The sequence below is a fragment of the Emys orbicularis genome, chromosome 1 (genome assembly GCF_028017835.1).
Source record: "Emys orbicularis isolate rEmyOrb1 chromosome 1, rEmyOrb1.hap1, whole genome shotgun sequence".
Lineage (NCBI taxonomy): Eukaryota > Metazoa > Chordata > Testudines > Emydidae > Emys > Emys orbicularis.
This window is the reverse complement of record NC_088683.1, coordinates 154,282,230-154,310,159: the sequence shown is the minus strand read 5'-3', so window position 1 is coordinate 154,310,159 and position 27,930 is coordinate 154,282,230. Positions and strand designations below refer to the sequence as shown.

Below are 27,930 nucleotides of genomic sequence, written 5' to 3'. Positions count from 1 at the left end.
ATGGGCTCCACATAACACTTCAGTTCTGAAGAACCAAGGACTGTAGGATCAGTAGTGTACAATGGAGAAGACTGCAGGAGAAATACCAGTCCTGAGGCTACCATCTTGTGGCTTATTGTACTGCAGACATGCACTCCCAACCCAGAGTGTGCTGCCTTAGGAGAGGAAATACTTGTCAGACATTACTAGATCCATTTATTTTCTTACATCTTTTTTACTTTTGCATCCTGTAATCCACTTGTGAAAAGAGGAATGATGACTTTTTATAGTTGCTGTTTGATTCTCTTGGCATTTACCTGGAACACCTCTGCCTACGGACCAAACCAAAGGGCGCAGAAGAAGGGAGACATTATTCTTGGGGGACTGTTCCCCATTCATTTTGGAGTGGCTGCCAAAGACCAGGATTTAAAATCTAGGCCAGAATCAGTGGAGTGTATAAGGTAAGCCAAAAAGAAACTGGTAAAAATCTACAATGCTGGAGCCTTTACCTTGGTCAGTTATAAGTGAGGTGCCTTACCGCTTCAGTAGTATAGCTGTAGCTAACTATCAAATACAACACATCTTTACTGTGTATAGTATCTTTAATACAATTTGTAACCCAAATGCTTTACAGAATTAAGTATTTGTCTTTTGCTTTTTATGACAAGAACTCAAGCTCCAATTTCGCATTCCATCTTGCTTTTTGCTACTGATGAGGGGCACCATGTGAAGGCAGTAGACTTGTTCCTCACAGAGCTAAGTAATACAAGACCATGGAAGTGTGTGGTGTAAAGAGAATGAATGGTGAATAAGCTAAAGTAAATGTTAAGAATTATTTGGCAGCTTATAATGAGAAAGAACGATACACATTATAGTTCCCAATGCTGCCAATTCACAAATACACAAATCTATTCAGGCAACGAATAATGGATATTTAATAAATAATATTTAAATATATATATATACTTCACTTAGAGTCACAGCAAATGCAATGGAAGTGACCAAAATTTTTTATAAGATTGTCTGACTACAGTCATGTGTGGCAAAAAAGGGTTTTGAAATAATGAAATCCCTTATTTTTGTTGTGCCTTTCCTCCTCTCTCCCAAAGCACTTCACTTACTGTGAGGTAAATTTTCAAAGTGTTTAGGTGCCTAAAGGTGCAGATAGGTGGGCATTAGATGCCTAGGCACTTTTGAAAATTCCACTAGGCACCTATCTTCCTCCTTAGGCACCTAAATACTTTAAAAAATCTGGCCCTATGGTCCCAAACCTGAATTCCATAATCAATCCTTGCTCAACCAAAATTCAATTACTTTCGTGTAAATACTGCCTATGGACTGGGAAAAGTCTTTGGCACTAAGCTCTATGTGTATGTATGTGAATTGCTTCTTCCGCTACTGAAATATAGTCAGTTCTGGGATGAGATGTGGCTTCTGTTTAACCTTGCACAGCAACACTACATAGCAATTTAAGATTGGAAATTATGACAAAAATTGAATTCAATTGAAACTTCATGAAGGCAAAATGTAAGATATTCAGTTTGGAATTTGGTCATGATAAAAGGGGGGAAATACTTGTGCTCCTGAGCAGTAAAGTGGCAAGGGACTTTAATAACAACATGTAGTCAGGGCGTCTGTTTTACACCTTATCTAAAAACAGCATGTCTAGAAGCATACTGACTTCTAATACTAGGCTGGGGAATTAGTTCAATATGGATTCAGAATGATGATAATGAATGCTTAACACCATTCCTGCTTCACCTAGAGCAGTGGTTTTCAACCTGTGGTCTGCAGACCCCTGGGGGAGGGGGGACGCAGACAATGTTTAAGAAGTCCGGGAAAGGTTGTTGTTACGATAGAACAGTGATTTTCAACCTGTGGTCCACAGATCCCTGGGGGGGCCACAGACTATGTCTAAGATTTCCAAAGGGGTCTGCACCTCCATTTGAAATTTTGTAGGGGTCCGCAAATAAAAAAGGTTGAAAACCACTGACTTAGATTTCCTTAGTGGTCTCCCATCCAAATACTGAGCTGGTTCAATCCAGCTAGTTTGTAAGATCAGACAGAGTCACAGCACACAGTGGTCTGAATACAGTGCATAAGAGAGCAGAAGGAAAGAACTTTAACAAAACAATTCTAAAGCTTCTCTTGTTCTATTCAATACACTTACCGGTACCTAAAAACTATAGGCTAGATCTACATCTAGGGAAATGCAACCTAGATGGAGCTACCATAAGGTGGGTGCAAAACTGGTTGGGAAACCGTTCCCAAAGAGTAGTTATCAGTGGTTCACAGTCATGCTGGAAGGGCATAATGAGTGGGGTCCCGCAGAGATCAGTTCTGGGTCCGGTTCTGTTCAATATCTTCATCAATGATTTAGATAATGGCATAGAGAGTACACTTATCAAGTTTGTGGATGATACCAAGCTGGGAGGGGTTGCAAGTGCATTGGAGGATAGGATTAAAATTCAAAATGATCTGGACAAATTGGAGAAATGGTCTGAAGTAAATAGGATGAAATTAATTAAGGACAAATGCAAAGTACTCCAGTTAGGAAGGAACAATCAGTTGCACACATACAAAATGGGAAATGACTGCCTAGGAAGGAGTAGTGCAGAAAGGGATCTGCGGGACATAGAGGATCACAAGCTAAATATCAGTCAACAGTGTAAAGCTGTTGCAAAAAAAGTGAACATCATTCTGGGATGTATTAGCAGGAGTGTTGTAAGCAAGTGTCAAGGCTGCTTCCCCACTTTGAACTTTAGGGTACAAATGTGGGGCCCTGCATGAAAACTTCTAAGCTTAACTACCAGCTTAGATCTGGTCAGCTGCCACCACTCCCAAAATGCTAATTCCCTTCCCTGGGTAGCCTTGAGAGACTCTTCACCAATTCCCTGGTGAATACAGATCCAAACCCCTTGGATCTTAAAACAAGTAGAAATTAATCATCCCCCTCCTTTCTCCCACCAACTCCTGGTGGATCAAGATCCAACCCCCTTGGATCTTAAAAACAAGGAAAAATCAATCAGGTTCTTAAAAAGAAGGCTTTTAATTAAAGAAAAAGGTAAAAATCATCTCTGTAAAATCAGGATGGAAAATAACTTTACAGGGTAATCAAACTTAAAGAGCCCAGAGGAATCCCCTCTAGCCTTAGGTTCAAAGTACAGCAAACAGAGATAAACACTCTAGCAAAAAGGTACATTTACAAGTTGAGAAAACAAAGATAAAAACTAACACGCCTTGCCTGGCTGTTTACTTACAAGTTGGAAATATGAGAGACTTGTTCAGAAAGATTTGGAGAACCTGGATTGATGTCTGGTCCCTCTTAGTCCCAAGAGCGAACCACCCCCAAAACAAAGAGCACAAACAAAAGCCTTCCCCCCACCAAGATTTGAAAGTATCTTGTCCCCTTATTGGTCTTTTGGGTCAGGTGTCAGCCAGGTTACCTGAGCTTCTTAACCCTTTACAGGTAAAAGGATTTTGGAGTCTCTGGCCAGGAGGGATTTTATAGTACTGTACACAGGAGGGCTGTTACCCTTCCCTTTATAGTTATGACAACAAGACATGAGAAGTAATTCTTCTGCTCTATTCCATGCTGATTAGGCCTCAACTGGAGTATTGTGTCCAGTTCTGGGTGCCACATTTCAGTAAATATATGGACAAATTGGAGAAAGTCCAGAGAAGAGAAGGTCTAGAAAACATGACCTATGAGGGAAGATTGAAAAAATTGGGTTTGTTTAATCTGGAAAAGAGAAGACTAAGAGGGGACATGATAACAGTTTTCAAGTACATAAAAGGTTGTTACAAGGAGGAGGGAGAAAAATTGTTTTTCTTAACCTCTGAGGCTAGCACAAGAAGCAATGGACTTACATTGCAGCAAGGAAGGTTTAGGGTGGACATTAGGAAAACTTCCTAGCTGTCAGGGTGGTTAAGCACCGGAATAAATTGCCTAGGGAGGTTGTGGAATCTTCATCATTGGAGATTTTTAAGAGCAGGTTGGACAAACACCTGTCAGGAATGGTTGAGATAATACTTAGTTCTGCCAGGAGTGCAAGGGACTGGACTAGACCTCTCAAGGTCCCTTCCAGTCCTATGATTCTATGATTCTACACAGTGGACTTAGATTCAGTGTTGCAACAGCTGACATTTAGGCACTCTGCCACCCAGTGGACTCCATAGCCCTGAGTTAGGTACCCAGGCTCCCTGTACAATTCACAAGGAGAGTTAAGTGCCCGGGAAAGGTATTAATGGAAGGCAGCAAGCTGATCAGGGAGAGGCTTAAGCTAACCAGTAAGAAATGCCTATGTCCCACCCCCTCAAAGGGAGTTGGATGTCTCCTTCCACTCAAGATTCACAGCTATGAACCAAGGCAGTCCTTTGTAGCAAAAAACTGAGGGGAAGAGGAGCCCCCTGCCACATACTCAGCACTCAAGTAGATATCCTTGCCATTCATTCATTGTGCCAGAGAGTGAAAAATGACTCTATAGCCTGCTAGTTAGGGCACTGATGTGGGGGACCCAGATTCAAGTTCCTATTGCTTCTTCAATGCATACACCTCTACCTCGATATAACGCTGTCCTCGGGAGTAAAAAAATCTTACTGCGTTATAGGTGAAACCGCGTTATATCAAACTTGCTTTGATACACTGGAGTGCGCAGCCCTGCCCCCCCGGAGCACTGCTTTACCACGTTATATCCAAATTCATGTTATATCGGGTCGCGTTATATCGGGGTAGAGGTGTAATTTAACTGTTTCATGCAAAGTTGAACAGCTTCAATGGGAGACACTGAGAGATCCCCAACCCTAAAATACCCTGTAGCCCATTGGTTGGGAGTAGATCTGGTTCAAATGCTTGTTCTCACCCATCTTGGGTGAATGCTCTAACAACTGAACTGTTCTCCTCAGCTCTGCCTTGTGCAGGGCCCAATCCTGTAAGCATGTGCTTAGGCAGCCTCTGAGGATGACTACTGCATTGGGCCCCACAGACAAGATAGGCAGGGGAATGCTTAGTTTGAGAACCCCACTGTGGCTTAGGCACAGAGCAGCTCAGCAGCAGGACGTAGGCAGCTTTGCGCATGGCCACTGAGAGACATTTAGGTGTCTCAGGGATTTTGCTAGCAGAAATCTAGGTGCCAAGGGAATTTATGCCCCTGCAGGGCAGGTGCTGGAACTAGGGGTTCTGGGCATCCTGCTGCACCCCTGGCTTGAAGTGGTTTCCATCATATACCGGATTTACAGTTTGATTCAATGGTTCTCAGCACCCCCACTGTACAGATTGTTCCAGCACCTCTGCTTCAGGGTTAGGAAGCAGCTGAGCAGGGGTTTTGAGCATCTAAATTTTGGATTTAGGTGCCTAAATTTCCTTGTGGATCTAGCACTGAATGTATATAAAATCCAGCATACCTGCTCTGTCACACTCTCAAAGCAGTGGTGCGTGTCAGCATTTGAACTTGATTCAGTGTTCCTTTACTGTCTTAGCTGCAGTAAAATTGCATTTTAAATGTGCAAACTGACATCTTAAGGATCCAGCCTTTGCTTGCTTACATAAAGCCTGATCTAAATGGGTCCATTGACGTCAGTGGTGTTTGGATCAGGCTGATATTGAAGCAAAGCAATTAAGCCACTATGTATCTATGTAGGCTGCTTTTAGATAAGCACTCTCTGACTGATCTAACTCTGAGAACAGAGGTTCTTCGAGTACTTGCTCATGTCAATTCCATTCTAGGTGTGCGCATGCCCACGTGCATGACCGTTGGAGATTTTTGCCTTAGCTGTACCCGTAGGGCTGGCTGTAGCGCCCTCTGGAGTGCCGCACTCATGCCGTGGTATATCAGGCGCTGCAGGCCCACGCCCTCTCAGTTCCTTCTTGCTGCCCGTGGTGGTCAGTTAGACCGCCTCTCTTGCTTGTCAAGAGCTAGCGATTTCTTCCATTGGACTTCGTGCCTTCGTGCCTTTGTTCGATTGTAGTTAGTGTAGTTAGCGCCAATGGATTCATTGCACTCTGTAAGAAGAATGAATCCTTTCCGAACTTTATGTCTTATCATTGCATTATCCACCAAGAAGCTTTGTGCGTCAAAGTTCTTTCTTTTCAACACGTCATGAATGTCGTTATTAAAATAATTAACTCTATTCGAGCGAAACCTTTGCAACACCGACTTTTTAAGGCCCTGTTGGAAGATGTTGATGATAAACAATCTGATCTTATCTTGCACACAGAAGTACGATGGCTGAGCAAAGGTAAAGTTCTTGCACGTTTTTAAAGCCTAATTGAAGAGATCAAAGAATTTCTGCAGTCCACAAATCAGAACTTCGAGCAACTAGAAGACTCCAACTGGTTAATGGACTTGGCTTTTCTTGCCGACATCACTGACAAATTGAACATTTTAAATCTTGAGCTCCAGGGAAAAGACAAACATGTGGCTCAAATGATAGGTTCTGTAAAATCATTCAAAGCAAAATTGACCTTGTAGATGTCACATATGAAGACAAAGTCTCTCGTACTTTTCCCAAGTATGAAGAAAATGGTATGTGACAGTGATTTTAACCCATCACCATTTGTTATCCACATTCAAACACTTCTGGAACAATTTGAAAAGAGATTTCAACAGTTCACCATCATTGAGCCTGTAGTTGCCTTTCTTGTGAATCCTTTTACTTGCCAAATAGAGGTAACAGAAATGGCTACATCAATTGCGAGTCTCATTCAAGTAAGAACAGAAGACGTAGAACTGGAGATTTTGGACCTTCAAAATGCTATTGTTCTAAAATCCTGCGCAACAGATGAAAAGTTTTGGAATCTGGTTGACCGAAAAAAGTTTCCTGCCTTAAAAAATGTAGCATACAAAATAAAATCTTATTTTGGTTCCACTTATTTATGCGAAGTTCTGTTTTCAACAATGAACATCATAAAATCAAAATACAGATCTCGGCTTACAGATGCCCATCTTGATGATTGCTTACGAATGGGAATATCATCCTACTCTCCCAACTACGAAAAATTGGCTGAAGAAATGCAGTGCCAAAAATCACACTGACTTTATTAGAAAAACCACGTGAATTAATTATACCTGTTTTCCATTAAGTGCTGATGAGCGCGTATGATTAACTTGTGTTTAACTTTTTTTCATGTTTGTTTGTTTGTTTATTGAAATCCAGATACAAGTAACAATACAAAGAATATTTTTAATTAACCATAACTGGCTATCTATGTTAAAGTAAGACTAATAAATATATTTGGACCAGCAGTTCAACAATGTTTTACTTTTTTTAAATAAATAAGATGAAAACTGTTTATGATATTTATTTTGTAAAAACTCCTTAATTTTTCTTACAGATAGATAAAAAAGAGCAAATTCACATGGTAAGGTGAAAGAGTAATTGCCGAATAATTTAATTAATACCTTTTACATGTAAAATTACCTTTTTTATCTTATGGATTCATATATTATGTAATATTAAATATGATGTTTTTTGTATTATTTAATGTACAAATACAAAATAAGCGTTGAAAAAATGTTGGTGCCTGCCACACTCTTCTGAAAACATGAATGTGCTACTGGCCACAAAAAGGTTGGGGACCACTGCTCTACCAGATGACCCCTGGATCTTCTTGCTCGGCACCGGCGAGCGCTTCTTTGCTTTCTTCTTTGGCACCGACGACGGCGAACGGTGTCGAGAGGACCCGGGCGCCGGCAGCGCACTGCGCATGGAGGCCGAAGTACTCGATGCAGCCTGCACAGAGGGCTCAGAAGCCGGGTGGAGAGCGGATTCCATCAGGAGAGCTCTGAGGCGAATGTCCCTCTCCTTCTGAGTGCAAGGCCAAAATTCTTACAGATCCAGCAACTCTCCTTGATGTGTGATTCCCCCAAGCACTTAAGGCAGCTGTCCTCGGGGTCACTCAAAGGCATAGGCCTGCCACAGACCGAGCAGGGCTTAAACCCAGGATCTTGGGGCATGGCCCGTTTGGGGTGAAGTCCTCTCTCGGACCTTAACTATCAGCTAACTATGTACTTAACAACTACTTAACAACTACTTAAAACATCATCAGCAAACATATATTTCTTGAATGGTTCTTATTCCCAAACTGGGTCTCTTTTACGGCCTGCTGCCATTATAGGTTTTCCCTTCTAGTGAGAGAATGGTATGGTAGATCTCAAATCAATGAAGGCTACACTCAGAAAGACCTCAAGACTTCTGGAATATGCTGCTCAAACAGTTTCACTTTTGTTTCTACTGCCTGTCCCTCCCTTCTCACATTTATCTCCAGACTTCTTCTCCTTGTCCAGATCTATTCCGCCCCCAACAATCTTCTATTCATTGAACTTTTTGAAACTTTGCACTTTTAGAGAGAGGTAAGGGATTGACTCTGTGTACACAAATTTGCAGAGGGACAATAGGGTTGAAGTCTGTTATTTCTTACCTCTATATATTACACTGGTCTACAATTTTTGAGAAGTCGTCTACTTCAGAGATAAAATGTGCTATTTATTATGTATTTTGATGTGCTGAATTCAAATATGACAATTAAAACAAATGGTTGGCTACTGTTTCTAAGATATTTAAGTTTTTACATTTTATGTCTATGTATATTGTGTAGATAGTAGAGTTTTAATCATAAATTGTAAACCTAGGTCTTTTCATGTGTTTATGGTTGCTTTACATGATAATATTTCACTGTCCTGTTTATGTAACACTTTAAAAATCAGCAAAAGGGTTATATAAATAAAATGTATTATGAAACAAAAGGCAAAAAACTATTATGTACATAGTTTAGTCCTATTCAGTGTCTACTCGGCGCTTCTTGGCTTGTCTCTTGTATTCATTAAATGGAGCATCTCTTGTCACTGTCCAGCAATAGTCTGCAAGCATTGATGGGTTCCATTTGCCCTGATAGCGTTTCTCCATTGTTGCAATGTCCTGGTAAAATCACTCGCCGTGCTCGTTGCTCACTGCTCCGCAGTTCGGTGGAAAAAAATCTAGATGAGAGTGCAAAAAATGTATCTTTAGTGACATGTTGCAACCAAGGCTTTTGTATGCCTTGAGGAGGTTTTCCACCAACAACCTGTAGTTGTCTGCCTTGTTGTTTCCGAGAAAATTTATTTTCCTTGCCACGCAGTGCATGGTCAAATGCATCATCTCGAAGAAGTTCACGAATCTGAGGACCAACAAAGACACCTTCCTTTATCTTAGCTTCACTTAACCTTGGAAATTTTCCACGGAGGTACTTGAAAGCTGCTTGTGTTTTGTCAATGGCCTTGACAAAGTTCTTCATCAGACCCAGCCTGATGTGTAAGGGTAGTAACAAAATCTTCCTTGAGTCAACAAGTGGTGGATGCTGAACACTTTTCCTCCCAGGCTCCAATGACTGTCGGAGTGGCCAATCTTTCTTGATGTAGTGGGAATCTCTTGCACGACTATCCCATTTGCAGAGAAAACAGCAGTACTTTGTGTATCCAGACTGCAGACCAAGCAAGAGAGCAACAACCTTCAAATCGCCACAAAGCTGCCACTGATGTTGGTCATAGTTTATGCACCTCAAAAGTTGTTTCATGTTGTCATAGGTTTCCTTCATATGGACTGCATGACCAACTGGAATTGATGGCAAAACATTGCCATTATGCAGTAAAACAGCTTTAAGACTCGTCTTCGATGAATCAATGAACAGTCTCCACTCATCTGGATCGTGAACCATGTTGAGGGCTGCCATCACACCATCGATGTTGTTGCAGGCTACAAGATCACCTTCCATGAAGAAGAATGGGACAAGATCCTTTTGACGGTCACGGAACATGGAAACCCTAACATCACCTGCCAGGAGATTCCACTGCTGTAGTCTGGAGCCCAACAGCTCTGCCTTACTCTTGGGTAGTTCCAAATCCCTGACAAGGTCATTCAGTTCACCTTGTGTTATGAGGTGTGGTTCAGAGGAGGAGGATGGGAGAAAATGTGGGTCCTGTGACATTGATGGTTCAGGACCAGAAGTTTCATCCTCTTCCTCTTCCTCGTCTGACTCAAGTGAGAATGATTCTGGTGCATCAGGAACCGGCAGTCCTTCTCCGTGGGGTACTGGGCGTATAGCTGATGGAATGTTTGGATAATGCACAGTCCACTTTTTCTTCTTTGACACACCTTTCCCAACTGGAGGCACCATGCAGAAGTAACAATTGCTGGTATGATCTGTTGGCTCTCTCCAAATCATTGGCACTGCAAAAGGCATAGATTTCCTTTTCCTGTTCAACCACTGGCGAAGATTTGTTGCATAAGTGTTGCAGCATATGTGTGGGGCCCACCTTTTGTCCTGATCTCCAATTTTGCAGCCAAAATAAAGGTGATAGGCTTTCTTAACCATAGTGGTTATACTGCACTTTAGTGATGCAAAAGTCACTTCACCACAAACATAGCAGAAGTTATCTGCACTGTTCACACAAGTACGAGGCATCTCTGGTCACTTTGGCTAAACAGAAATGTGTCCCTTTGCAAAATCAAACATTGACAAATAAGAGAGCACGACACTGTATGATTTCTAGAGCTGATATAGGGTAATTTGTTCAGCAGAGTGATGTAAGCTTCGTTATGATTGCATCATCCATGACTTCTAGGAATAACATGATGCAATTCATATCATGTATGCTTCAGATTGCATCATTCATTGTTTTGCCTAAAAAGCAAGTACTGTCCAAACCCAGTCATAGATTTATTCATAGATCCAGTCAAAGATGTATTTTAGTCATTTCTGGTTTAAATTGAGATCCCTTCCCTTTATAACTCACTTATCCTCCGCCATTCCCAAGTCAAGGGTCGTATATACTGACCCAATAGCATATCTTGAAAACTAGAGCCAATCAACAATTTTAAGCATCAGTTTCGTTCTCAGTGACCCAGAATTAGTAAAGTTTGACTACATTTATTTCAGAAGCATTTTGGCTGTAGAGCAGTGTTATTTATTTATTTAAAATTATTTTTGCTGTTAACAAGCATATCATCTCTGGAGACACAAATCCACAGTTTGAGAACTGCAAAACTAAGCATCTCTGATAGTATTTTCTAGACTGAGCACTGAGTCCCATTGGGTAGATAGAAAGATTAACCTAAATAACCTATACAGAAGTTCCTGGAACCCTATGAGATTGGATCCCTAATCCATGAACTATTGGAACTCATTTACAAAACTTTTTTTAAACATTATATGAATATATTGTCTCATACTATAGAATTAGAATTTATAATCCCTATTCCATGATGAGGTATCTTTGAGCTATAATGTATCTTAATTAAAACTATCTTTAGATAGGTTTTTTCCTCAAAAAGCATTTTATCAAAAAAATCCAATTTAAATAAAAAAAATAAATTAAAAAAAAAATTGTTGATTTTTATCCACCCTGATCAATGGGTATTAGCCATGATGGCCAGGGATGCAACACCATGCTGTATGTGTTCCTAAACCTCTGACTGCCATATGCTGGGACTGAACGACAGAGGATGGATCACTTGATAATTGCCCTGTTCTGTTCATTCCCTTAAAATTTGGCCTTGGCCAATATCAAAGACAAGATACTGGGCTAGATGGACCATTGGTCTGACCCAGTATGGACGTTCTTATGTTCTTGTATTTTAGCCTACAGGTCACTTGAAAACTGCTTGCTGCCAGTGTTGCTTTGAGGGGTAGTCAATATTCATAATCTGAAGTTTGAAGTGTTTTGACTGTAAGGGCCCAGATCTTGCTCTATGATGAGAAGTGCTCAGTGTAGCTCAAAAGGTGAATGTGCAAAGGTGGCTTTAAACCTTTGCAATCTCCAATCCTAGCATCATCCAGAAAGGTATCTGGTGTAATTTACATTGGTTGCCAACTGTCCCAAGGAGTTCTTGCAATAGAAGGGATCACCAGGGCACAGGAGTACTCCAGGCATACCCCCTTTTCCGCAAACTCACTCCAGCAGCTGGAGAAGAGGGGTCAACAGCTCCTAAACACCTCCTCAGGTTCTCCTCCCCGTCCCTTTCCTCCCTATGACTGGAGGGGTGTTAACAGGCCACTTCACCTTGAATGATCCCTTGAAATATATTACCTACTTATGCTAAAAAATCCATTTTGTATTTAGAAGTGACACTCTGAGTAAGTTTCCCAGACCTGAAGAAGAGCTCTGTGTAAGCTCAAAAGCTTGTCTCTCACCAACAGAAGTTGATCCAATAAACGATATTATCTCACCTTGTCTCTCTAATATTGTGGGACCGACACAGCTACAACAACACTGCATAGGAGCTGCTATAACATTTCTGTGGCACCTGAGGAATCATCCCATGTGGGGAAATCTTGCTGTGGTTGGCTACTCAGGCATTAGGGTTGCTTTGCCTGAACACATCAAAGAATCAAATAAAATCATGACTTGATAATACTGCACTGTATAGCAAAAATGTAGAGGAGCATCCCTGGTGGAAAGGAGGAATAAGATTGCAGAGATAGCACTTTCCTGTTCTGTGCTCCTCAACTGGAATCTGTAGGAGACAAATTCCCTTCTCTTGCCAGAGCAGAGGGGATGATATGACCTTATTTTAGATGACTGGGTACAACTGCATCTTTTTTTATCAAAGGCATGTGTCAAACCATATGGGAAAATTGAGCCCAATCTGTTCACGAGCATTTGGTCAACTTCTCTAAATGGATATTTCCAAAATGGTACCTTTCTCTTTTTTCTCATTCTTTTCTTTCATTAGACAGTAATATCAGAAAGCCAACATATTTATTCTATGGACGAGTTTTAGCCTTGAGAGAGAAAAAAGACATATGAGTTACATCCAGTCCATCCCTAGCATTCCAGGTGGCTACATTGCTCCTTTCTGGTCTGTTCTATAGTCTGATATTAAATGTCCTAACCAATGGGGCTTCCACCCCTTCCATTTTGAGACTATTCAACCTGAACTACAGTGTTAGGATATTTTTCCTGATATTCAGCCTTGATCAGTTTCATCCTTTTACTCCTATCATATCTTCTCAGAACACAAAAAGCAATTCCATGCCCACTCCTCCCCATTCAAATACTTGTAGAATTGCCTCTTGTCAATCTTTGTCTAGCTATCCAATGCCTCTGCATATTCATTGACATAAATTTAATTTGTGTATCTTACATAATATTATCTGGAAAATTTCTCATACTGAATTTAACAGTGAAAAGAAAAAAGAAAAGTAAGAATTTCCCCATTGCTCTCATTGTCCTGGTGTCATTGGCAAAATACTTCTCTCCACCTTGGTCTTACCAGCTTGAGGGCTGAGTCCTAAAACCTAAGGGAAAAACTTGCCCACAATTTTCATCCTCATTGGAAATGTAAAATGGGGTCATTTTAAGCCACAGGAATTACATACTTGCAGCTTGTGTTTCCGAAATATCTCTTACATATAATTAATTGTTTAAGTAGTGCAAGTATTGAGAGAGTGATGTAAAATTCATCTACTATGTTGTATATTTGCCTGCAGTTCTACTTAAGACTGTTTCCCATCACATTTCTGGCGTATACATTTTGTGTAGAATAGTAATAAAGGCAGAATACATCACAAAATGAATCAGTCCCCAGTGGCCTTATTCAGATCCTAATCTCTCTGTCCTTTTTAGATCTCAGAAACATTATTTATTATTAATGTATTATTTGAAATAACGTAGCACCTAGGCACCCTAATCGTGAACTGTTCATATCATAATGTTGTGATTTTTTGCAATGACAATGAATCTTCACAGCATTACGATACGTCGTTGCCTTATGGTGACAAAATGCCATCGTATCACCAGAACGCAGTACAACAATGCAATATTCTGATGCACATCTCCATAATCTGATGGTCCACACTATGACACATTTCCACATTACAAAATAGTATTTTTGCATCACAGTGAACCATCCTGATTTCAGGACATTTTAACATCCTTTGCACCCACATTAGATGTAGGACTGTCCCATTGTAATCAGGAAACATTTGTTGTCTGCCTTTAAAAGCTCTAACTTTCTCATGGAGATATTCACAATCCCAAACGGCGAATTACATGAGTAGCCTGCCATTTGAACTCTACTTCTGAAACCAAATTATTCAGGGCCTTCATTCTCTCTTCCCTTCCTTCTTCCCTGAGCCATCTGTAATTTCCCAGTTTCCACAACCCCCTTCAGACTCTCCTACTTGTAAGAAAGATCTTTGGCTGATTATGTCCATTGCCTATGGGACTCTTTACTGTCACAGTCAGGTAAAAGTGCAGAATCTCTGGCTGTTTTAAAAGCAAGATAAAGCTGCATTTAGAGTTTTCACTTTATTTTGTTGTTCCTTCCTCTCTTGTTTTATTAGTTTCATGCTTGTTAATTTTAAGTCTTGGTGGGTGCAGCTGATGAAGATCTGTTGTTTTTGCACTGAAGTCACTGTGTAACATAAAGATATTGAGTGTTCCTATAGATCTTCATCTCTCTTCTGGGTCCAGGCTGTGAGAGCTGTTCAAACCAAAAAATGTTTCTGGGCTTCCTTGTAAAAAACACACTGGTGTCCATTGAAAGTCTGAGGAGGCAAATGCAAGCAGAACAAATCATCTGGCCCTGAGCTAAGATGACAGTGCTGGGCCCACAAATGAAGATTTTGAAGTGGGGCAGCCTGAAGGGAACAGTTGTGGAGAGGGAGGCTGCAGAGAAGTCCATGTTACTGCCTGCTGAGCATGTTGGAGGAGGGTGAGGTTTGTTGAAGTGGCACCTTTATATCTCCTTCCAACTGAGGCAGTGGCAGTGTTTGTCCTGTGTGGGCCCCCTACATTCTGGGCCCCTACCAGTGTTGGGGACAGCAGGGGAATTAGGAGAGGATCAAGGAAGCGGGGGTGAATCCTCTTAAAGCCCTTCCCATCCCTGTCTCCCCCTGCCTGTCTCTAGCTCCTGCTCCCAGCTGGGAGCTCCACTGTCTTGGCAGCTTTGCTACTTAGCTCTGGCTCTGCTTCTGGGTCTGCCCCAGGCTCCCAGCAGCTTCAGCCCCTGCACTCCCCTGCTTGGTCCCAGGCTGTAGTGTCCTGATGCTGCCCTGCCTCTAAGCACCTCTCACTCTCTGCCTGGACCTGGCATCAGCATGTACTGGCTTAGAGGATGCTCTGCAGGGGCGGGAAAGGGTCTGACATGGGAGCACAGGAGCAGGAGCCTCTGAAGAGGGCCTTCCGTTTGGCCTGCTGGGTATCAGTTCCTTCCTGCTCCCTAATGGGGGGTCTGCTGTAAAGGCTGCCCTGCTACCCAGCTCTGGCTGGCCCCAGGCTCCTGGCAGCTCCGGCCTTTATGCTCCCTGGCTGCCAGGTGGTCCCTTTCTCCCTGGATGCAGAGCATCCTCCGAGTTGGGGTGGAGGTGCTCAAAGACAGGTTAGCATGGGAACACTGCATATGTGACTGGGCAGGGGCACACAGGTGCTGGAGCTGCCAGCAGCCCGGGGTGGAGCTGGAGCCGGCTATCAGGGCTGTCCTTACAGCAGAGCTCCCAGCAGGGAGCAGGACCTAGTAGCTGACACCCGGTGGGCCAAACAGAAGACCTTTGTGAGTGGGATCTGGCTCACAGGTCACAAATGTGATTGCTCTGGGCATCTCTAGATGATCTAAGATTAGCTGGAAGCATTTTATAATATGCCTTGTATAGATTACTCTATCTAATATCACACCCTAACACCTTCTAAATCTCTAGTGAAGAGAAAGCCTTTCTATGTTAAAATGGGCTAGGCTTTAACTTGACCAGTTTAGCACATTCTCTTCATTTTAACTAGGATTTTGAAGGTGTTAATTTGAAGCTATTATTCATTATCATTATTTCTCTTACTGTAGCGCCTACTTTAGGAGCCCCAGGGCAGGTCTACACTTACTTCCTGGTCCGGCCATAAGCAATCGTCTTCTGGGATCGATCCCGGAAGTGCTCGCCGTCGACGCCGGTACTCCAGCTCGGCGAGAGGAGTACGCGGCATCGACGGGGGAGCCTGCCTGCTGCGTCTGGACCCGCGGTAAGTTCGAACTAAGGTACTTCGAATATTTGCGTACCTTAGTTCGAAGTGGGGGGTTAGTGTGGACCAGGCCTACGTCATAGACCAGGACCCCACTGTGCTAGGCATGGTGTAAACACAGAGCAAAAAAGATAGTTCCTGTCTCAAAACACTAGTAATCTGAGTATAAAACAGACCCCTGCGGGGTAGTAGCAGGAAACAATGAGACAATATTGTTTAAGCAGACAAAACAGACACGTGGTAGGGATAGAACACAACAAGCAGAGTGAACTATGTGATGGCAGCAAACATCATGTTAGCTCCATGTTAATGAGCCAACTCAATCTAATATCACACCTTGAAACCTTAGGCTAGACAAAGTCATAGTGTAACAGCTACTCCCTGCTCTAATGGCCCTGGAAACTTTAATGCAGTGGTGCCCCAAACTTTTCCTGTCATGCCCCCCCACTTACCAGTGGTGGAATCTGTCCATGCCCCCACCCTCCATTATAGAACAGTTGGCTCAGCAGAGGAGCTTGGGCTGAAGGCAGAGCTGGGGGCAGAACTGCGGAATCGGGGAGGAGCTGGGGCTAAGGTGGAGCTGGCCTGGGGGTGGAGAGGGAATGAGGACAGAGCTGGGCTGTGGGTGTAGCAGGGGGCAGAGTGGAGCTGCGGCTGGGGCTGGAGCTGGGCTGTGGGTGGAGCATGGGGCAGAGTGGAGCTGCGGCTGGGGCTGGAGCTGGGCTGTGGGTGTAGCAGGGGGCAGAGTGGAGCTGCGGCTGGGGCTGGAGCTGGGCTGTGGGTGGAGCAGGGGGCAGAGTGGAGCTGCGGCTGGGGCTGGAGCTGGGCTGTGGGTGGAACAGGGGGCAGAGTGGAGCTGGGGCTGGGGCTGAGGCTGGAGCTGGGCTGTGGGTGTAGCGGGGGAAGAATGGAGCTGTGGCTGGGGCCAGAGCTGGGATGGGGGCGGAGCAGAGCTGCGGCTGGAAGAGGAGTGGAGCACCTCTCACTCTCTCCCTCCCTGCCCCCCAGTCTCCGCTGTGCACCTTCCCAACGTTCTAGAGGAGAGCGCCCCACAGTTTGGGGACCAGTGCTTTAATGACTGGGGAATTCACAAAAGAGAAACATTGGATCTTCTATTAATATGATGAGATTCACTGAGAACATTGTTGAAACTTCTCTCACATATCAAGCTGCAGTTAGAACCTTTGAGAATGTACTTGATTCCAAGCAGAACAACTAATGGTTCTCAGCAGGGCACAGCCTGTGGCAGCTAGTAAAAACATAGGCCGAAGAGTAACTTTTCCTTCTTGAAGAGAAACATGGTCACCTGGTTAAGGCACACGATTTGGTGGCAGAAGATCCAAGTTCTGCCACTGACTTGCTGTATTGTTTTGAGCAAGTCATTTGGGTTAAACACTTTGGCCAGGATCCACAAAGGGACTTAGGTGTTGCAATGCTTAGGCCATGTCTACACTGCAAACTTTGGTTGACACAAGTGATGTAAAGCTAATTTATTTTCATCTTGTTTCTTTAATAACTTGCATTAAACCCAACACTTTAGTTGCAACAGGAAGATTTGGAGGGGAAATGTCTGTGGGTACATGTACACTGCAATGTAAGCCCGGACTCAAGCCCGCTTGCTCCGTATTTATATGCCCAGGCTTGAGCGGCCGCACTGAATATTGACCCTAGGTTTAGAATTGCTGAACCCAGTTCTCACACCTGTGCTCAGGCATCCACACTGCATTACACAAACCTGAGTCAAACCAGCCTGTACCAGGCTTCCTAGCTCCCTCTCCAGCTGTAGCCACTGTAGCCCTTAGATTGTAGTGTAGTGTGGAAAAACTTGACTGTCCACCCTGCACATTACAGGAAGTTGTCACAGCCTGCCAACACAACTTGCTGAGCTGTCTGCTGGGTCTACACACTCCTGGCAACCAGAGCCAGCAACATGGAGGAGTCAACATTTGAAGAATATATCTTGCTTGGACTTTCACTCCTGTTTCAGGAAATAGGCAAAGCGTCCATGAGATACTAGTGGATGTTTTGGCAGCACTTTCTGAGCTACCAAAGGCACCTATTGGAGGAGAAGGATGATATAGACATGACACACTCAAACTGGTTGAGGCTGCTGAAGACTTTTGGTACAGTCGCTGATGCCCGCTATGTAGATTGGAGTTCTGGAGCACAGACTGGTGGAATCACATTATCATGTGCACCTGGGGTGACCAGCAATGGGTCCAGAAATTTAGCATAAAGAAAGCTACATTTCTGGAGCTTTGTGAGTAATTTGCTCCAACCCTCCAGCATCATGATACATGCATGTTGTCGGCCATACTGGTCCAGAAGCAAGTTGCTATAACCATCTGGAAGCTGGCTACCTCAGTCTGCTAAAAGTCCATTGCTAAGCAGCTTGGCAATGGAAAGTCAACTGTGGATAAAGCGGTGGCAGAGGTTTCTGGGGCAATAAAGTGTATGGAAATTAGGTTTGCCCAAGGAGGCAGGCGTAAACAATATTCCTGAAGTAACTGCTGGTTTTGAGAATGGGGTTTCCAAATTGTGCTGGGGCCATTGATGTGACTCGTGCTCATAGTTCACCCTCCTCAAGGAGCACATCAGCCGCAAAAGGTACTACTCCATTCTTATGCAGGCTGATTTATGGATTTACAACGTGGGCTGTACTGGAAAAGTTTATGATGCCAGGGTTTTCCACTGATTGTGAGTCTATCTTCAAGGTCAGGCCAGGACACTGTTCCTACCAAATGATATTATCATAAATGGAGTAGCTGTTTCCACTGTTATTCTAGGGGACCCTGCGTATCCCCTTTTGCATTGGCTTACGAAAACGTATCCTGATCTCAGAGGCCCTGGCAAAAGAAGATTTAATGACACTTTCAGTAGGTGTAGAATGGTGGTTGAATGTGTGTTTGGCAGACTGAAATCCCGCTGGTGCTGTTTACAGAACCATTTGGATTCCAGTGTCATCAATGCTGCCTGCATTGCTGTGGCTTGCTGAGCTCTTCAATCTTTGTGAAACCAAAGATGAGTCATTTGTCCCCGAAATGGACTTTTGACAGTAGTAGATTGCTAACCTGGTACACTCAGCTAGCCAGACACCCGTGACAGCTAGAGCAGGGTGATGTGCAACAGAAATCAGGTATGCTCTATGTTATCACATTATGGACTTGTATGGACCAATGGAAGAGGGAGAATTGCATGTTTATGAATGTGTTTTTACAGCAGTGTTAACCATGAATGAAATACTGTCCCTGTATGCAATGAATGAGAGGATGATTGTCATTAATTTTAATTATGGATTAGATGACTTCTTATGTAATGGGGGGAGGATACACTATATGGCAAGAACTGTAGATTTTCATTATGGATTGATGTAAATAGATGTATTGAGAAATTGTGTTTTAGATATAACTTTCCAGTTGTGCCTTATCATGTGTTTATTATTTGAAGTACACATTACATGATGTGATGCAGTGATGGTAATAAACTTTCTTAATAAAATAAATGCCTTTATTTGTGAACATGGCTGTATTAAAAAAATATTAAAGCGTTTTCAGCTGCCATTATAACAACAACAAAACAAGTAACAAACCAACATCAAAACCAGTAATAAAACGAAGTGCATAAAACAAACATTGAATAGGGCAAACAGTGAAGCCAGTGCTGACAAATAAATTCCCTGCTTTTGTGTGTCCCCCAGCATCCCTTTCTTGCCCATTTAGCATGTACTTGGCATTGCTGCATGAGGGTGGAGGCCTGCAGGGGGTAGAAGACTGCAGGGGTACATTTGCCCTGTCCAGCTAGTCCCAGCTGCATGGGCCACCCAACCATGGAATTGTCCACTGCGTTCCTGGTCTGAAGCACATGGTAACATGGAGGGGACTCAGGAGAAGCAGCCTCTCAAACAGGTCTTTCACCGGAGCTCTATCTTCCTCCCTGAAGTGACATTCCTACTCCGGAAATTGCGCTGCCAGTCTCAATTCGTGCCCTGCAATTCTGTCCTCGCACTCTGCATCCTGTCTGTGCTTTTCCACTTGCCGTGAATCCTTCTCTCTTTGGTATTAAACCTGATTGTTGGCTCTGTCCTGCGTGTCCACCATAAGTGCATCATGGAAACACTTCCTCTTGGACTGCTCCATGACCGTTCTAAATCTCAGGCTCCTCCTGAAAACCAACATCAAAAATACATTATTGTCTCAGTACTTCAAAAAAGGTTCAGCGCATTCACAGAGAAAAGTATCAGATGACTCTCCAGGCTAAAGAACAATACTTTGTAAAACTCTGCTTCAGTATATTGTCAGAGGAACACTTCGGTTCCCAGAAGCTCCATGGACACAACTTGAGTTAATCAGAATGAAAAGAGTGCACACATAATGGTATGTGTACACATATGTTTAAGAATTGCAGACCATTGTAGCCTGGGGAGCAGGGCAGGGACAGCCTGGCTTACTACCCAGCCTTCTCTGTCCTTTCACATTCCACGGGACATAACAATCCTGGAGGTTCCTGAATGTAAAGGTACATTCTATTCTGCTGGTGGCAAGTGTGCCACAGAGATTTTGAAGCTTATGGTGACTGAGCAGCACACCTATGAATGGAGTTGGCTGGTGTCCTACAGAAATCGGCCCAGAAAATGCACCCTTCTCCAAAATGTGACTACTCATCTGGACTTCCTACCATGGGAAAAGTTTCCAGCTATTAGCACCTGGGATTGGGTCAACATTTTTCAGGTAATCAACAGGATGCTGGATTAGCATTCACATGGATTACTGCTTCCCTGCAGCTTCCGATGCAGTCTGCTCTGACTATATCTAGCTATGGACTACATGCAAACACACACAATAATACTGACTCTCAAAGAACTACACAGTCATTCCCCTCCCTGTCCCCTGGCACATTTCTGGACTGCAGAAAAAAAATTCAGCTGTATTTTGAACATTAATTTCATCACCCGTGGCCTACATTGCCCCTGCCCCTCCCACGTATAGTTAACTGTTTACAGGAGGCTCATTATGCTGTGTCATGGCCGGTTTGTACAGTGCAGCATACTAAAAGGGAAGGCAATATACGGTTCTTACTTTTAACACCCTGGCACATCTTTGTAAGAAGGTGTGAGTATCAAATAAAAATTTATATATAAATGCTTGTATAACTGTTGTGTTTCACTTTTGAATTCCACATGGGGGGTGGTGACACCAAGGTGCTGGCACGCATTCTGCCATTAGCAGATACACACTGCTTCCCAAAGCTTGTGATAAATTTTACATTGGGTCATAAACTGGAAATCCCTCACATTCCTATATTAATAACAAACATGGAGCCAAAAACTTTCCAGGCTACCAGTTTATCAGGTAGGTAACTTCTGCACCTCTTCTGGTTCTGCTGCCATTTCTGCAGTGGACTGCTCTTCCAGGGGATCATCAAACAGCCTCTCCGAGTAGGGACCCAGGATGTGCTGCAGGCAGCAAAGACTCCTCAGAGATCAGTATGAGCACCAGTCACTTCACTAACCTGAGCTCGTGCCTGCTGACTAGATTCGGGAGTCAGAAGTCACCATCCTGGCTGACTACGCTATTGTGAAATGCTGGTGACTCAATGCTTGGAGCAGTACCCAGCATCTAATCATACTCTTTGTAGAAGAGGCAGGATGATGCTGAGTTCCCAGAGGTGTAGTTTGCATCTCTGGTTTTACGACTGTTGCTCTTGAACCATTTAATTGGCCCCCTGAACTGGTCACTGGTCCAGTGAATCTACAGTGCTGCCATTTCCTGATGCATTCCTGGAACTCTTGCTGAAGTCAAACATTTTGCTCATCTCTCACCAGAGATTCACCAAAACTTTTCTGTGATCCCCTGACCAGATAGCAGTGTCCTCGGCAAAGGACTTCCTGTTAGCTCAGCAGTCAGAATCAAATAGAGGGTTAAATACTGAGCAGCTGTACTTGAACCAGGGGGGTTGCTTCCATTTCCTGGGAGTCAATTGGTTAATCTTGAGATAGAAAGGACAGGGAACACTGGCCAATAGGATTGTGGGATAGCATTGGCAGACTCTCAGGACATGAGTCTCGGAGACCCAAACATGAGTCTCGGGGACCCGGACATGAGTTGCATCCACATAGCAAAACTATGGAGTTTGGACCCAAGTCCCAGTGGGATTCGTGCTCAAACCCACTCCTCTTGCTAGGTCCCAGGGCCCAAAGGGCTTATTGGCCCAAGTCAGAACTGTGTGTAGATGGAAGCGGGGTTTGGGCTTGAGCCTGAGTCTAAACCCAGGCTTACATTGCGGTGTAGACACTTTCAGAGATGATCTACATCTTAAATGGTGGTCCATCATATAAACAGTTTAAGTGCCATTGGTCTAAATGAAAATACTGTGGGTCATGTCTTGAGCAAACCTTGAACATTTTAAGAGTACTTGCTTATAATAGAGGAAACTGTTAAATTTAAAAAGACCAGAAAATGATCCTGGAGAAGCAGTAAAGGACAAAAATGGGAACTGGCTAAATTTCTAAAGTTTGTGTTGTACAGGATGTCAAACTAGATGATCTACAGGTCCCTTTGGCCTTAAAAATCTGTGAAACAAAACCAAGCCATTGTGCTTTACACACCACTAGTCCACCTTTACTGACATTTAAAAGAATGTGAGTGAATCTAATGCTTCTAATCCCACAAACAAGAGTAATAGCAGCAGTTTTGGTGATATGTTGTTATTGCTAAGGTTAAACTAATATATAAATAAAATAAATCAATACAACCATCAAGTCAATACTGAATCTTGGTCAGATCAATAAATTAATAAATTAATCTCACTGAATTGGAATTAAATAATAAAATGAGTTAAATCATCAAATTAGTTCTAAAAATTATAAACCCTTTTAAGTTCTAAAGATGATTCTTAAGAAGGTAACTGTGCATTTGGTTATAAACCCCCAACTAAGGAATTTTACTGATCTCAATTAAATCTATGACTGAGAACTGATTAAAAGCTTAATATTGAAACCAAATTATCTAATATCTGAATCACTACCTAAGAGCCATTATGCTTCTTTCTTAGAATTAAATTCCAGTGTGGTGACTAGAACACATATTATAAGACAGGCTCTAAGAAAACATGTTGATAAGCAGGAGTTTGACAGCTCTCCTATGAACCAAAGTGTTTGCTACAATTTAAGTTTCTTAGGACTTTTAAATACAGAATACCAAAGACACTTCAATGAGTATCTTCATGAGACAAGGATTATGGGAGTTTAAACTTTTTTTCTGGTAACTTCACCATGTGACTTTGTGGATTCTCATACATGCATGCATGCACACTATCACCCTATTGCATCCTAAAATTAGAAAATAAAAAGCCTGGGACATCTCCCAGCTAATAAAAATATAAGACAAAAATAGATAAAAGATAAACAAGATATTTAAGATAACGGATTTGCGACCTCTTCAGCTTTCACAGTCCTTTGGACTCTCATTGTCTAGGAGCTGGAACCTGCAGTCAAGGAGCAGGTAGTGATGTTCTGCTGGCACAGCAGGCTGGAGTACCCTGTTTGCTGATGTTATGACTTCCTCTTTACAAGATGATCAGTCTTGGGGATTCTGGAACATCAGTTTTCCCTCAGGTGGCTTGTTGACTCAAAAGGCTTCTCAATCTGACCCTTGAGTTTTACAGTTTGAAAACTTCATAGATTCCAAGGCCAGAAGGGACCCTTGTTATCATCTAGTCTGACCTGCTTATAACATAGGCCATAGAGCTTCCCCAAAATAATTCCTTTTGAAGTAAACACATCTTTTAAAGAACCCATTCAACCTTGATTTAAATATTGCCAGTGATGGAGAATCCTTGGTAAGTTGTTCCAATAGTTAATTACAATCACTGTTAAAATAGACACCTTATTTCTAGTCTGAATTTGTCTAGCTTCAGCAACAAGCCATTGGATCTTGTTATATGTCTGTCTGCTAGATTGAAGAGCCCATTATCAAATATTTGTTCCACATGTAGATACTCATAAAGTGTGATCAAGTCACCCTTTAACTTTCTCTTTATTAAGCTAAATAGATTGAGTTCTTTGAGTCTACCACTATAAGGCATGTTTTCCAATTCTTTAATCATTCTCGTAGCTCATCTCTGTACCCACTCCAATTTATCAACATGCTTCTTGAATTGTGGACACCAGAACTGGACACAGTATTCCAGCAGAGGTTGCACCAGTGCCAAATACAGAGGTAAAATAACCTCTCTACTCCTACTTGAGAATCCCCATTTTATGTATCCAAGAATTGCACCAGCCCTTTTGGCCACATCATGGCACTGGGTACTCATTCTTAGCTGATTATACACCATGACCCCCAAATCTTTTTCAGAATCACCTTTTCCCAGGATAGAATCCCCCATACTCCAAATATGGCCTACATTCTTTGCTCCTAGATGAATACATTTACACATAGCCATACTAAAATTCATATTGTTTGCTTGTGCCCAGCTTACCAAGTGAGACAGATCGCTATATATAAGTGACCTGTTTTCCTTATTATGTATCTCTCCCCAAATTTTTGTGTCATCTGTAAACTTTATCAGTGATGATTTTATGTTCTCTTCCAGGTCTTTAACAAAAATGTTAAATAGCATAGGGCCAAGGACAAATACCTGCAGGACCCCACTAGAAACACACATGTTTGATAATGTCATGCTAGGAGTCTACTACAGGCCACCTAACCAGGTGGAAGAGGTGGATGAGGCTTTTTTTAAACAACTAACAAAATCATCCAAAGCCCAAGATTTGGTGGTGATGGGGGACTTCAACTATCCAAATATATGTTGGGAAAATAACACAGCAGGGCACAGACTATCCAACAAATTCTTGGACTGCATTGCAGACAACTTTTTATTTCAGAAGGTTGAAAAAGCTACTGGGGGGAAGCTGTTCTAGACTTGATTTTAACAAGTAGGTAGGAACTCATTGAGAATTTGAAAGTAGAAGGCAGCTTGGGTGAAAGTGATCATGAAATCATAGAGTTTGCAATTCTAAGGAAGGGTAGAAGGGAGAACAGCAAAATAGAGACAATGGATTTCAGGAAGGCGGATTTTGGTAAGCTCAGAGAGCTGATAGGTAAGGTCCCATGGAAATCAAGACTGAGGGGAAAAACAACTGAGGAGAGTTGACAGTTTTTCAAAGAGACACTATTAAGGGCCCAAAAGCAAGCTATTCCGCTGGTTAGGAAAGATAGAAAATGTGGCAAAAGACCACCTTGGCTTAACCACGAGATCTTGCATGATCTAAAAAATAAAAAGGAGTCATATAATGGAAACTAGGACAGATTACAAAGGATGAATATAGGCAAACAACACAGGAATGCAGGGGCAAGATTAGAAAGGCAAAGGCACAAAATGAGCTCAAACTAGCTACGGGAATAAAGGGAAACAAGAAGACTTTTTATCAATACATTAGAAGCAAGAGGAAGACCAAAGACAGGGTAGGCCCACTGCTCAGTGAAGAGGGAGAAACAGTAACAGGAAACTTGGAAATGGCAGAGATGCTGAATGACTGACTTCTTTGTTTCGGTCTTCACCGAGAAGTCTGAAGGAATGCCTAACATAGTGAATGCTAATGGGAAGGGGGTAGGTTTAGCAGATAAAATAAAAAAAGAACAAGTTAAAAATCACTTAGAAAAGTTAGATGACTGCAAGTCACCAGGGCCTGATGAATACTAGAATACTCAAGGAGTTAATAGAGGAGGTATCTGAGCCTCTAGCTATTATCTTTGGAAAATCATGGGAGACAGGAGAGATTCCAGAAGACTGGAAAAGGGCAAATATAGTGCCCATCTATAAAAAGGGAAATAAAAACAACCCAGGAAACTACAGACCAGTTAGTTTAACTTCTGTGCCAGGGAAGATAATGAAGCAAGTAATTAAGGAAATCATCTGCAAACACTTGGAAGGTGGTAAGGTGGTAAGGGAATAGCCAGCATGGATTTGTAAAGAACAAATCGTGTCAAACCAATCTGATAGCTTTCTTTGATAGGATAACGAGTCTTATGGATAAGGGAGAAGCTGTGGATGTGGCATACCTAGACTTTAGTAAGGCATTTGATACGGTCTCGCATGATATTCTTATCAATAAACTAGGCAAATACAATTTAGATGGGTCTACTATAAGTTGGGTGCATAACTGGATGGATAACCCTACTCAGAGATCAGAGGGGTAGCCGTGTTAGTCTGAATCTGTAAAAAGCAACAGAGGGTCCTTTGGCACCTTTAAGACTAACAGAAGTATTGGGAGCATAAGCTTTCGTGGGTAAGAACCGAGTTGTTATTAATGGTTCCCAATCCTGCTGGAAAGGTGGGGTTCCGCAGGGGTCTGTTTTGGGACCGGCTTTGTTCAATATCTTCATTAACGACTTAGATATTGGCATAGAAAGTATGCTTATTAAGTTTGCAGATGTTACCAAACTGGGAGGGATTGCAACTGCTTTGGAGGACAGGGTCATAATTCAAAATGATCTGGACAAATTGGAGAAATGGTCTGAGGTAAACAGGATGAAGTTTAACAAAGACAAATGCAAAGTGCTCCACTTAGGAAGGAAAAATCAGTTTCACACATTCAGAATGGGAAGAGACTGTCTAGGAAGGAGTATGGCAGAAAGGGATCTAGGGGTTATAGTGGACCACAAGCTAAATATGAGTCAACAGTGTGATGCTGTTGCAAAAAAAGCAAACATGATTCTGGGATGTATTAACAGGTGTGTTGTGAGCAAGACACGAGAAGTCATTCTTCCGCTCTACTCTGTGCTGGTTAGGCCTCAACTGGAGTATTGTGTCCAGTTCTGGGCACCACATTTCAAGAAAGATGTGGAGAAATTGGAGAGGGTCCAGAGAAGAGCAACAAGAATGATTAAAGGTCTTGAGAACATGACCTATGAAGGAAGGCTGAAAGAATTGGGTTTGTTTAGTTTGGAAAAGAGAAGACTGAGAGGGGACATGATAGCAGTTTTCAGGTATCTAAAAGGGTGTCATAAGGAGGAGGGAGAAAACTTGTTCACCTTACCCTCTAAGGATAGAACAGGAAGCAATGGGCTTAAACTGCAGCAAGGGTGGTTTAGGTTGGACATTAGGAAAAGGTTCCTAACTGTCAGGGAGGTTAAACACTGGAATAAATTACCTAGGGAAGTTGTGGAATCTCCATCTCTGGAGATATTTACGAGTAGGTTAGATAAATGTCTATCAGGGATGGTCTAGACAGTATTTGGTCCTGCCATGAGGGCAGGGGACTGGACTCGATGACCTCTCGAGGTCCCTTCCAGTCCTACAATCTATGAATCTATGATTCCCGGTTTATAATTATATTTTGAGACCTATCAGTTCGCCAGTTTTTAATCCATTTAATGTTTGCCATGTTAATTTCATATCATTCTAGGTTTTTAATCAAAATGTCATGTGGTACCAAGTCAAATATCTAACAGAAATCTATTACATCAGTTCAATTATCAATCAAACTTATTGTCTCATAAAAAATGTATCAAGTTAGTTTGACAGTATCTATTTTCCCTAAACCCATGTGGATTGGCATTAATTTTATTACCTTCCTTTAATTCTTTATAAATCAAGGCCCATATCAGTTGCTCTCTTATCGTGCCCAGGATCCATGTCAGACTGACAGGCCTATAATTACCCAGGTGATACTTTTTACCTTTTTTTCTATATGGGCACAACTAGCTTTCCTCCAGTCTTCTGGAACTTCCACAGTGTTCCCAGACTTGTAGAAAATCAGCACTAGCAGTCTAGCAAGCTCCTCAGCCAAATCTTTTAAAACTCTGGCATGCAAATTATCCAGACCTGCCAATTTAAAAATGTGTAACTTTAATAACTGCAATTTAACATCTTTATGATACAATATTGGAATGGAAAGAGCATTGTTAGCATCATGTGATATGACCATATCATCTGCCTTTTTCCCAAATACAGAACAGAAATACTT

General features: G+C 42.4%; 1 protein-coding gene across 1 annotated transcript in view; it reads left to right on the top strand.

The window, feature by feature from the left end:
- Positions 1-252: 252 nt before the first annotated feature.
- CASR (calcium sensing receptor) overlaps positions 253-27,930 on the top strand; it is a 107,664-nt gene continuing 79,986 nt past the window's right edge. The window contains exon 1 of the mRNA XM_065420917.1: positions 253-440. Coding sequence (XP_065276989.1) covers positions 253-440 — 188 coding nt within the window. The remainder of the gene's footprint in view (positions 441-27,930) is intronic.